At 41.2% G+C, this 13,397-nt stretch overlaps 1 protein-coding gene across 2 annotated transcripts in view; it reads right to left on the bottom strand.

Moving 5' to 3' along the window:
* Window positions 1-7,221: 7,221 nt before the first annotated feature.
* LOC310879395 (MAM domain-containing protein 2-like) overlaps window positions 7,222-13,397 on the bottom strand; it is a 19,580-nt gene continuing 13,404 nt past the window's right edge. The window contains exons 12-18 of one of the 2 annotated variants that reach the window (XM_083794037.1): window positions 13,177-13,273; window positions 12,337-12,492; window positions 10,982-11,241; window positions 9,800-9,884; window positions 8,802-9,036; window positions 7,984-8,761; window positions 7,222-7,944 (exon numbers count right to left, since the gene is read on the bottom strand). In XM_083794037.1, the coding sequence (XP_083650163.1) occupies window positions 8,984-9,036; window positions 9,800-9,884; window positions 10,982-11,241; window positions 12,337-12,492; window positions 13,177-13,273 (651 nt within the window). In that variant the 3' untranslated portion in view covers window positions 7,222-7,944; window positions 7,984-8,761; window positions 8,802-8,983. Of the gene's footprint in view, window positions 7,945-7,983; window positions 9,037-9,799; window positions 9,885-10,981; window positions 11,242-12,336; window positions 12,493-13,176; window positions 13,274-13,397 lie in introns of both variants that reach the window. The other variant, XM_083794036.1, reaches the window with a different exon arrangement.

Raw genomic sequence — 13,397 nt, 5'->3', positions numbered from 1 at the left:
TTACAAGTGCAGAACTTAGTGACTGTGAACAAATTGCAAAGACACCCTGTTCAGCAGTCAGCTAAGCTCTGCACCTGATCAGAAAGGACAGCACAATATAATCGTTTCAACATCGACATCACAATGTGCACGTTCAACAGTGATACTGCAAAGATTTTCTATAGGTAAATGGGCCAGTGGCAGTCAGTCACATTGTACATAACGATGTTTACTTTCTAACACAAAATAAACAAGCGAGGTTCACATTTCCTACTCCTATACTTCCTATTTCCTAATTTACTACTTAACAAATTCTTGGTTACTGCTGGTCAACATTCTGCATTCACAGAGGTGTCATGTTGAACATCAACAGCTGTTGATATATATATTAGATATATGGAGATCTGCATACCATATACTTGTATATGGTGGCATTATGTATCTTTTGCATATTGCATTTACGTTGCATGCAAAAAGTGAACGAAATTCATGCACACATGGATGGCACACACCACACGGCACACGCATGCACGATGTGGATGCATGGACACGTGTGCAAATTTGAGCAGCCCATTGATCCAAATCGAATTTCCGATCTGCTTGTATTAAACCATGTTAAAATCACCAACATTGCAGCTGTAGGGCTTCTGCATTATTAGCAAATTCGAAACAGGTGGTACGCAGGACTGTTGAGTGACTTTGACAAGCACTTCCAAACTCCAACAAAATAATCAGACCTGTCTGAAGTGAGTGGTACTGTACTGTACTGTACTGTACTGTACTGTACTGTACTGTACTGTACTGTACTGTACTGTACTGTACTGTACTGTACTGTACTGTGCTGTGCTGTGCTGTACAAGCCCTCCTCCCTGGCCTGTGTGTGTCTGTGTGTTAGGCTGTGCAACAGTGACACTTGGTGGTGAACAAACGGTATAACGCTATTTTAGACCCAGCCACACACACAGCTGTCTATAGGAGTGGTTGCACCACTCAAAAATATCACAGCGCATAATTCCTTAGCAGAAGATAGCTCATAACCAGTCTACGGTGGAAACAAACGGTTTGCAGATTGAAAGAGGACAATTCAAGCTTGCCCTATACAGCTGCAATGTTGGTGAGTTTAATACAAGCAGATCGGAAATTCGATTTGGATCAATGGGCTGTCAATGGGGTATTGCAACTCTAGATTCATCCCATTATAAAATTAAATCTAGTGTTGCAAATTGCATTCACTGATGATTTTACAGTGCATTTCTTCTGGGTCAAAAATAACAATAATCCATCCTCCGGGTCTTGAGATAGATAGTAGCCACTAGCCAGGACTATAGCAGTGAGGTAATCCCTGGCAATGTGATTTACATGATTATGTCTCAAAAATCAGCATACCAGGAACACACACGACTACAGCCAGCAAATAAGACTTCATAGGGGGACACAGCCAAAGAAGACTTCTCGTTGCAGTTCACACTGTGGGAAGACATGCACAGCCAGAGAACAAGACTCCTCTTTGCAGGGACAAACAGCCAGCGAATACTTCACAGTGCTGGGAAGACACAGCCAGAGAAGACTCCTATTTGCCGGGACAAACAGCCAGAGAAGACTCCACTCCACACTGTAGGCCAGGGAAAAACAGCCAGAGAAGACTCCACTCCACACTGTAGGCCAGGGACAAACAGCCAGGGAAGACTCCACTCCACACTGTAGGCCAGGGACAAACAGCCAAGGAAGTACTCCACAAATGCAGGGACTGACAGCCATAGAGGGAGACTCCACACTGTAGGGATAAAAACAGACATAAAAGACTGCTCTCTCTCCTGGGACACACAAACACAACCAGAAAAGACTCCTCTCTCTTTCACGGGACAAACAGATAATAGCCAGATAATACTCCCCTCTCCACTCCAGGACACCTGGCTTCCTTTACTCGTTCTCCTTCACTGCTGTAGGCCTACTCTCCTCCTTTCTCTCTCACGTTCACATTCTCTGCGTTCCTCCCCCTCCCTTTCCTCCACAGTCTCCCATGCTCGGTTTAACTCAGGGTATTTCCCGCATTAATTATTGTTACGCTTATACATCAGGAGTTCCTGAGACGTCGGGGGGGAAGTTTGGGCCTGAAATAAAAGCATAATTACCCTTCCCCCTTCACTTGGAATTACATCTCAAAAACAGGTGTGTCGTGTGTGTGTGTGTGTGTGTGTGTGTGTGTGTGTGTGTGTGTGTGTGTGTGTGCGCGCGTGTGTGTGCGCGCGTGTGGGCATTTTGGGACATGGCTTTAGATTAACATTCCTTTTTTAAATATGCTTCTCAGTCAGTTATTAATCACACAGATTTATTTTTCGTTCTGCATAGTACACATTTACAGTGATCAGAGCACAGAGATATTTGGTTTTACTTTAAATGATGACATGGATTTTACAACAAGCCAAAAAAATAAAATGTTGGTCCACTCCTGTTGCAGGTGTCTCCCTATAGAGCTTAATGAGAAGCATACCATTCCTGCATAGCAACACACACAATTAACCCAACAGGAGTTTACTGGACGTTGAGATGGAGAAAAGCCTGTACTGTCACATGTTGTTGTGACTTCCTATACTGTCTTTCACATCCTATATTGTGGCCTCCTGCATGCATGGTTTCAGCTGACCTGACCGGGTCACAGCACCAATGTAACGCCCTCGATTCAAACCTGGGTCTCCCGCGCAGGAAGGGACACTAATAAAGCCAAGCTAGGCCTAGGGAATCCCCCTTGTCTGCTACACTAGCACAAGAATTTGGGTTTTACCGTTTTAAATGTTTTTTGTAGTGATACTGTGTCACATCACATAACCATAATGAACAGATGATACTTGGAGTCCAAAACCTTTTACAGTCGCGACGCATTGTGCTATTTTCAAATTGCCGGAAAATAAAATATGGCTTTAAATGTATAAACTGTTCCTCCTGTTGCTGGGGAGGGACCCCGCACTGGAACACCCACATGGACCCCTGGGAGATCCCCAGACTCCACTTTGAGAACCAGTGTACATGCAGGCCTGCCTGTCCCTGCATGGCTCACAGTGAATTACGATTAAAGATAAGATAAAGATAACCTTTATTCATCCCCCCGAGGGGAATGAAGATGTCACAGCAGCAGCTGTAAGAGTGAAACACAGTTCAGCAGTTCGGCAGAATTATTTTCCTTCTTTTATTTTACATATTGACACAGTGTGCCACACGAAGCAGATAACGCCAGTCGCCAGCGTTAATATATAAGGTGATAAATCATCCGGCTGCTGATGCATTTGAAATCGACGGAACAACTTAATCTCGCCCAAGCAGCAACAACCCCTTATGCCTACATTACCTCATTGGCCAATTATACCCATGATTGATGGTTCATGACAGCTATCCACTTGAGCCTATACTTAACCTGTCAGTCACCCCAGTTTATCATGTCACATACATTATTTCTCCAATACATTCTGAACTCTTGCTCAAACCCTATGTCTCTGTGTGTGTGTGTGTGTGTGTGTGTGTGTGTGTGTGTGTGTGTGTGTGTGTGTGTGTGTGTGTGTGTGTGTGTGTGTGTGTGTGTGTGTGTGTGTGTGTGTGTGTGTGTGTGTGTGTGTGTGCGTGCGTGTGTGTGTGTGTGTGTGTGTGTGTGTGTGTTACTTGGACTTTTATGCCTCTGCAGCAAAATCCTGCATTTTAATTTCACGTAAAGATTGGACCATATCTGTTTTATTTGTTTTTGTTTTTGATTGTTGAGTTGTGTTTGTTATGATTGTATTTCTTATGTATTTGTATCTGTTTTTTCTGGACATTTTATTAACAAGAGAGCTATAACTGTAAGGTTTTATATAATTGAAAAAGAATGTCAATAAATATATTGTTTAAAAAAATGTTATAGTGTACATAACTAGAAGCTAAATGTTATAGTGTACATAACTAGAAGCTCACGTCTGTGTTGTTTCTCTGTGAATATCTTTTTTTGTAATTGTTAATTTGTGATATTATCAAATATAAATACCAAACATATATCAGAACTACAGTCTACATTTCCTAAAAGGGAAATAATTTAGTCTGACCAGAAGCAGGGATAAAACATTAATACTAACATGTTATTTTTAACGGCTTATTTGAATGAACGCCTGACAAACACAAACTGCATAGAAACAGAGTGTCGCTGTGCATGTATGTGCTTTTCTGTTTTCATTCTGTAAAGGACTTTATAGTCTGCTTAAACCCCACATACTGTAACAGCCATTTCTATCAATGTTCCCCAGAGCAAATAAGCCATTCATTCATTCATTCATTAATTCAGTTCAGTTCAGATCTGATTAAATGTCGACATTGTACATTCTGAACATCTCGTGACATGCAATTGTTTCCAAAGTATAAAGTTTGTGCACTGTATGGCATTTTGTATAATAATTAATAAATCAACTCTTGAGAGAACTTACCATAATCACTGTACATAGTTGTTGCAGTTCTTTTCATGTGTAGTATAGGCCAAGGGTACCTCAATTAACACTGACATGTCGACTGCAGGATGAAGGATCTTGACTGATATGGCAGATATAGTTCTTTGTGAGCTTGTAGTTCGGCTATTTGGCAAGTGACACCACCGCTGTGCACAACAAAGAATAAATCAGGGTTGAAGTTGACGCCTTGTTGTGATCAGGCGACAATTTGACAAGTTGACAGTGTCATTTGTGCATTACTGTAACTGGAAAACAATTCAAAGGACAGTTTGTCAGTCCTCTGCTGATACAACAAAGCAGCCCTTTGAGTGCTGGCTCTGTGTGTAGGAAAGCTCCCTCCTTTTTCTCTCTACTATTTCTGTCTCCTCTGACGGGTTCTTTGTGTCAAACAGTCAAAGTGTAACATTATGGTACACACAGACAAGACAATCTCTCTCTGTTGTGGGTGAAAACTGTAACTGGCATGGATTGGATAGCTAGATAGCTAAGATCTAATGAATAAAATGTAATTTTGTCCAATTTGTAGGCCTATGGTAGAGGTAAGGCTACTGTATTAGCCAATTGTGTCGGTTGTCTCACTGCTCTTGTATTGAGACGTTTAGATCATGCCAAAGGTCATGTCTCATCTAGACACTGCAGGATCTGCAACACATTTTGACCTCATGGTCAAGATTCAATGTATCCCCTGAGCAAGCAGGCAGGCTCTATTAGCTCAATGGTAATCATTCAGCACTTAATGCGCCAAATGGGAGAAGAGGAAAGTTACATCCAGTAAACATCCTAAATGAAAACACACAATTCTCAGGTCTTTCTATAGTGCAATGTAGAGATAATGCTGTCTAAATCTAGTCTGTTTAGAATGTACAATGAGATGAATGTACTGTAGCTAGGGTGGTCCCGATCGGATCAGGTGATCGCATGATTTTCAAAAGATCGGAATCGGGGAGAAAATATCAGATTTTTTATTGTCTAATGTAAATATCAAAAGAAAGATGTATAAGCAATGAGATTGTGTAAAAACTGTTGTGTTTATGCTATAGTTGTTTTCCTTCTGGTCCCAGTCAGAGATCATCAAACAAAGACTAGTCACACTAACACTCAGTCGTGAAAGACACCTACTGTATGATGAAAACAAAGGAAATGGTGTCTGTAGTACTCTCTCTGAATGAGAGATACTCTTTAAGAGTTTTAACTTGACTTCAGTTCTATAAACTGTACAACTGTATTCACTCTAATTAACCAATACATAATTATTTTTCTATGATTCCATGCTTTCATAGAAAAAACACAATGACAGTCATTCTAATAAAAGTATAGTCACATTTTGCCTTTCAATATTTGAAAGGCAACACAACAGACTAGACTAGAGTCATTAGGATATTTGTTATTGTGATATGGCATAAGTGTTATATAAAAATATAAAGATCGGATCGGGAAAGATTGGTATCGATATGTCTCAAAATCAAATGATCGGAATCGGATGGGGAGGTGATCGGGACATCCCTACTGTAGCCGTTAGATGTCCAGCAGATGTCACAATTTCTGCGAAACAGCTTTTCATGAACATCTTTCAACAAAGTAAATATTGATTAGCCTGGGTTCCAGCCTAATTTGCTGCGTTCCGCGGATCTGAAAATGGATTCAAAATCACGGAACGCAGCGATTCAGGCTGAAAACCAGGCTAAGTATTGGTAAGCCTTGCCGAGCCATGAGGCCCCTAGGGCAGGAGCCTATCTACTAGCCTGGCTAATAAGCCAGACTCAAATCACAGGCAATTATTTTTTCCAACGGCTGATTCGGTCTGGCTTATTAGCCAGGCTACCTATCTCCTGTTTCTGTAGAGGCTGGTTGGCACTTGGCACCATGCTGGATTCTGGAACACAGTAGCCTACTTTCTACTTGTGGTATACTTGAAGTACATTTTGACACAAATACTTTTGTAAGTAAATTTAGAATACCGGACTTTTATTTGTAACAGAGTATTTCTACATTGAAGTATTGATACTTAACTAAATACATTTTGAGTACTTTTCCCACCACTGGAAAGTAGGCCATCAACAAACTACTTTTGTGTGTCACTCTTGAATGATGAAGTAGAGGGCATTCATTTAAAAAAAAGAAATAATAATAATAATAATAATATGAGATACATTGTTTCTGCCCAAAATACTAATTTGGCATAGGAAAGAAGAGTATAGTATGTGATTTTCGCAGTATGTGTGTCTAAGGTTGATTTTCCTGACAGACTTTCCTTTTGGTAAAACGGAAAATGCAGAATGCTCGCCCCCAGCAAGGCGCCCATTTGGCCCGCTTGGTTAGCAAGGCGCCCGCTTGGTTAGCAAGGCGCCCGCTTGGTTAGCAAGGCGACCGCTTGGTGAGAACAGATTACAGCCCCTAATATGAAGTTATGAAGTAGTAATAAGGCAAGAAAACAGTTACAGCGACGGAAGTGCGCCCTGAGTCTAAAGCGGACTTTAGCCACAAAAAAGGCCCGCCAAACCAGCTCTGGTAAGCAACTTGCTGTGCCGAGCGTGGCGATGTCAACTTTAGCCAACTAAGTGCCGTTGGAGTTACGTCCCGACAGGGACCGCCCGAGGTAACGAACGTGGCCGAATAGTTTCTGGTGGCTATAAATATCTGGTGGGTCTGAGTTCACTGGATTTAACCCAGGGCGGGTGTGTTTTGGGGCGGACGTGCTTGTATTTGTCCTTGTCAGTCAGACATTATACTGTATCTAGCTTCATTACTGTACATCAAAGTAAAGTAACAATAACAGTAATGTCGAATAGCCGTTTTCCTTTATTTGAGCAATGAGCATTAATCTAATGCATAGATGTGACATAGAAGTGAAGAAACACGATTTTAAAGATGGAATGCCGTGGTCGTCGTCCCCCCCCCCTCCCCCGCAAGGAAAACAAACAAACATGATCATCACATACTTTTGATTATACTAGGAGAGATTAAAAAAGATAAAAAAAAGGGTACAGAAAGTGTTAAAATTTGCGTTTTTTTGTGGCCACAACATCACCAGTTCATTAAGTATGCCTGGTTTGCCTGGTGTGTGGTGATGGGTGGTGATCCACCTGAACTGAACAGCTGTTGTTGTATGATAAAGGGGGAAGGGATGATATTGTGATGTCACTATATCACTGTCATTTCGAGCCTTTTGACTCAAAGGCTTTCAGGAAGAAACCAAAAATACACAGGGAAGACATATTTCAATATTCTAACCACACCTGGGGGTCTATTAGAATAATGTTAACGCCATAGACGCATACAAAACAGAAAAAGTACAAAAATCACGGCACTCCATCTTTAACACCCCCCATTATTACAATGCAGACAGACAGAGATGTCGAATAGTGACTACAAAACTATGCGATAAGAGCAGCATCATCCCAATGATATGCATTATCATGAAACGGTACTTAAATGTTTATATGAATGGCTTATAATAAAGGACGACTTCAGCACTTTTCAACCCATCTTCATATAATTGGTCCTCAATAATGTTCATGATAAACTATAAATAAAAAAAGACAAAAAAAATGTTTTTGTTGTCATTGGATAAGATTGTGTCCACAATTCCATGCTGTATTGATGTACCATTCGAAGAGATGACATCAAAAATTACAATTCTTCTACTTTCTCTAATTATAGACTTCTTGTAAATTAAAAAAAGTAACACAGATGTTGGAACCTTATGGTTACGGGTCCATTTGGTTTCATTTTATGTTACACTCTCAAGAGTGTCCATTTGGTTACCAACTCTCCATCATTTAGCTGAGCCTAAGGACCACCTTGAACCCTCTCAAGGACCACTGGTGGTCCCCGGACCACTGGTTGAAAACCACTGCTCTATAGCAAGCCATGTTTGTTTACTGCTGTTTATTAGAGCTGTTTAACACACAATGTTTTGTTTAACCCCCCAAAATATCAGTATCACTTACAGGTAGCACTTTTAAAAACACACACACACACACACACACACACACACACACACACACACACACACACACACACACACACACACACACACACACACACACACACACACACACACACACACACACACACATACTGGCACCCCTATTTTGGGAAAATCTGTCAACATAAAAAAGCAGATCTACAAACTCACAACAAACAAGGGGTTGATCCGTTGTGAGTGTGTAGATCGGCTAATTCTGCTATTTGTCCTACATTCAAATCACACCCGTGTGAACTGAGCGGTGCAGGCTGCTCAACAACACCGCTGCCTGGCTGCCAGCAGTATTGTACTGTAGCTGTTGCGGCCGTACTATAAACAGACATATACCGTACTTCAAACAGACAGACAGACATACATACAAACATACACACGCGGCCAGTCATTGGAGTGGTTAGGCACCGCTCAAAAACTATATAGGGCTTTTTCTGCCTTGTTTGTTTTTGTTTTTTACAAAATCAAACCCTGATTGGGAGTGTTTACTTAAAAAAAAGAAAAGAAAAAGGAAAAAAAGGAAAGAAAAGATAGATTCCACATCTTGCTCCGTCCGTCCATTCTACTCGATCTCATTTGAGACGGCAGAGGATGGGGTGGCTCTGGTCTCACTTTCTGTAGTGGAAATAAAAAAAGTATACATCAATCAGGAAATTATTTCAGACGAGAGTAACCGTAAGTCTATTGTCTAACATTTATCTTCAGCAGCGATTCATGTACGGTAGATCGGTATTATGGTCAATAAATATGAAGTTGCTGTCAGAAACTATCTATTTTCATCATTTTCACATTTAACTATAGAACACTAAACCTGGGTGATTTTCACCCGGACAATTCTATTTTTGTCATTTTCATAATGTTGCTGATGTCTGAGGTGGGTGGCTCAGTGACATCATAGAAGGTGGTTTGTTTCGCTGCCTGCCCACATCTCTGGTATTTTCTACAGGCAGGTGTTCGGGTGAATTTCACCCGTGTTTACTTTACACTTTACAGTGATAGAGAAACATCCAAAATTAGTGTTCTAGGGTTAAATGTAAATTAAATACACTTGCTCCCCAAACAGAATGCCCTACTTCATCATATGACGGTTTCACACAAAAGTAGCTGGTTCTTTTTAATATTAATATGTGATTTAATTGAGAATTTAGTCATTTGCTACATTATTGAAAAGAGGATAAGAGAAGAACATTAAAAGAGAAATAAAATAATGGATTTGTGTAAAGAGAAATAATTAAAAATATATACTTTTCCGTAATTTGTCTGGAAAATGATTTTGTGTAAAAAAAACCTAGTATCATGATTCAAATCATATTATGAGTTGAGTAAATCGTTATTACATATTACATATGAAGGTTTCCACCCAACATGTATGTTTTACCTGGGCATGGTCCACTCTCAAATATAATGTCATCAATGGCAATGTCACTCCTCACCGACGAACCTCTGGTGGCATCAAACACAATCTGGAGAGAGAGGGAGGGGGGAGTCTTGTAAATGTAGAGTGCATAATAACCAGTCACCAGAACTGTGTCAACACAGGTAAGAAATGTATCACAGGTTCAGTAACGTCTAGTGTCCACAGGGTGGAGCTGTAGACTAGCATAGAATACCCTGTAACAGGGAGCACCAATAAATATAATAGATAGCACATAATATTAAAAAATAATTTCTTTACATAGTGGTTTGGACTGGTTAGAGTCTATGCACGTGACATCATCGCACCCGGAAGTTATGCGGGAACGCCTACTGAGTGTCAAAAAAAAGATGACATTCTGGCCTTGACAGCCATACATCCGAATAGAAAAGTCGCTGTAGGCGAAATTTGGAGTTCCTAGAATGAGCAAGAGCTCCCTCGCCCTGCTCATCCTATGAATACAAATGTAGCGACTAGCGAGCCGCTGTATTGGTGAATGTAAACCATGATGTAAACAAACAGCCTTGTGATAGGAGGTCTGGCAGTGCGTCACCGCCACCTAGCCACCTGGCATGCACACTATAGCATTTTCAGTCACTGTTGCGTCTCACGCTGAATAAAAAGTGAGAACGCAACGGGACTTTGACGTTTTCTCTGGAACCGTTGCCGTTAAAACTTCAATAATATTTCTTTGTCTGAATTTTGCTAGAGCCGCTCTTTCTCAAGTCTGCTCGGATGCAGACTTACAACTTACATGCTACCAAAGCTTGCTGTATGTCATTAGAATGCCTTAATGCGACTGTAGGTCGCAGATTACTATGAAAACCTGCAAAACCTGTCAGTCAGTCAGTCCGTCTGTCACACCACCATATATGCCCGTCAGTCAGTTACGCCTCTTAACACGCTCCATATATGGCCGTCTCCATATATGAAGATCACAACACTGACCTCATCAAACCCTGGATAGCCATGAGAAGACTGGATCATCACCTAGATCTGCATATATGGAGCCGGCCAGGCCTTTAGGGCGAGGTCGCTTGTTGCCTTTAGGTTCTAGACTACTAAAAGAAAATTCCTTTACGCCCAAACTATGGGTGTAAACAGCTTAGTGAATCAGGCCCATTCCATTTCCCCTGCTGTTCTTGCCTGGTGCTGCTGGTCGGTCTGGTACTCCACGGCAGCCCTCTGCCAGGTGATGCTCTGCTCGCCACCCCGTTGCCATAGCAACACGTCGTCCTCCCCGGCCCCCCGGTGCAGGTAGACCCTGAGCTGGCCGGTCCCCGAGCCGTACATGTGGTAGTAGAAGGACAGACACTGGGACCCCCGGGACCCCCTCAGAGGCTGGGAGAGCAGCCGGGCGTTCTGACCCGAGACCATGGCCGACGCCTCGATGTGCATGTAGTACCCTGTAGACGGTGGTGATTTTAACAGCAGATTTTGTATTAACCCATTATTGAGACTTGAGACCAGATTCTACAAATGTCTTCTAAATCCTGACAGTTTTCGTATGTTTCTAATGTCAGAGGCTCTCAAACAATTTCATGTCAAGGACCCCAAAAATTATCTGTGATTGGCCGCCGACCCCCATCTGAAAATATGTTGTTCCAGGGACCCCCCACAAGCAAAGATAGCTCACAACACGTCGTTGAGCTTGTATTATCAGAATACAGTGCTATTCAACACTTATTCTAACAAACACATCACTCTTTAACTCGACTAATAAATGAATGCACAAATGGCACAAAAGGGACCAGTAGATTTTACGAATGTAGTACTGAGTTACATCATTGCAGAAAAACGTAACTCTGCTGGGCGATGACGTTCTGTTGTTTTGTCCGCTAACATATGGTCAGGTTTTATTTTTAGAATACCAAACATCTGGTTAAATCCCATTACTAAGTCATGTAAATATGCAGTGGTACTAAGTACATTTACTTAGTTTAGTATTTAATACTACCCTATTGGCTTGAATATATATTTTTCCAATGGAAATATCCTAAAAAATGAGGTCGTATTATAGTCGGGGACTAGACTATTTGACATTCAATGTTGTTTTTCCAGAAATGACTCTTGAAAAATGGGGGTAGTCTTATAATCAGAGTCGTCTTATATTCGACTCGAGACAATACGAATATGGTATATACTTAAATACAATTTTGAGGTATTTGTACTTTACTTGAGTATTTCCTATTTCCAATACTTTTACTTCTACTCCATTACATCTCAGAGGCAAATATTCTATTTGACAACTTTAGTTACTAATTAGTAATTATATAGATTTTGATTGTTATTACAAAACATACATTACCCACTTCAGGTCTATATACAATACATTTAGACCATTATGAATTGCCGACCGTAGATTTGCCATTTTACATTTTTTTATATACATTTTAAAACTTGAAATTTTATTCTCAGTAAAATAAAATATATACAGAGCGGTCGGCGTGAGGTCGTCGAGGGCGAGCGTGTTTTAAGGTGAGCATTCCGGATACCCTCACCTTGGCCTGTAGTGTGGTCCCCTCGGGGTCCGGTGTATGAGGTGGGGGTTTGTCCCCTCCTCTGCTCCCAGTCACCTGCATCTTTGTGTTTGTCCTGAGTGTAGCCGCAGAGACCCGCCTCAAAGTCACAGTGTCCCGGGACGGACAGCTGCAATTCTGGCAACGCAAAAACAAGGGATGGTAGTATGTATTATATACACAGTGAAACAAGTGTTCATCTAAACCAGGTGTCCCAATTAGGACACCTAATTTTCATCTAAACCAGGTGTCCTAAAATAATTATCGGTGAAAATTGTCAAAACTTATTTTTAAATGCATTTATCCCAAATTATTTTCCCAGATTGGGTCAAATTCACGGCCCATAACTAAAGCACAGATGATCGCGGTTACAAAATGTATGTTTCGGGTGAAAGAAATTGTGCAACAGCCGTGCCGGTTCAATATGAGGGCCTGCACTTAATTAATTAATTAATACCTGGCAAGGAATGTGTGAATACTCTATCAAACAGATTGGACAAAATTGTAATTTAAAGTGCATGTCATAGTGCCACTTTGAGTACAATGTACAATTAGTACAGTTACCGGTAGTGTTGACTGATTTGAGATACACCACAAGTCCTAAAATTTCACTAAACAATTAAAGAAATAAAATGTCCTGTGTTTCCAAAATGTGGCACCGGCAAATGTGCTTTCCGAGCCACTAGAGACAAAAGCTACAGGAAAATGAACCGGAACAGGAAACAGCTACCTCCAGGAACAGCTACCTCCAGGAAACCCCAGGAATCTGCACTTATTTCATATTTATGCACAGATATGAAGGGTCAGGCGGGCCATAATTACCTGGTGTCATCTCACAGTCTCCGAGGCTCACTCTGATGTCGTCCAGAGCAACAGAACCACAGTCCCAGAAGCTCACACATGTGCTAACAAACACCACCTATAGTGGACACAGAGGGCAACGACACACGCACATTCATTTAAAAACACTTCCACACAGAATGGGAATAATTACATGGCGATGAAGCAACGGCATTTGTTTCTTCGTCGCAAATAAGAGCATC

This window comes from Protomyctophum parallelum, assembly GCF_964188405.1.
Source record: "Protomyctophum parallelum genome assembly, chromosome: 21".
In the NCBI taxonomy this organism is placed as follows: Eukaryota; Metazoa; Chordata; class Actinopteri; order Myctophiformes; family Myctophidae; genus Protomyctophum; species Protomyctophum parallelum.
Note: the sequence above shows the minus strand (reverse complement) of the source record. Positions and strands in the feature narration are given on the sequence as shown.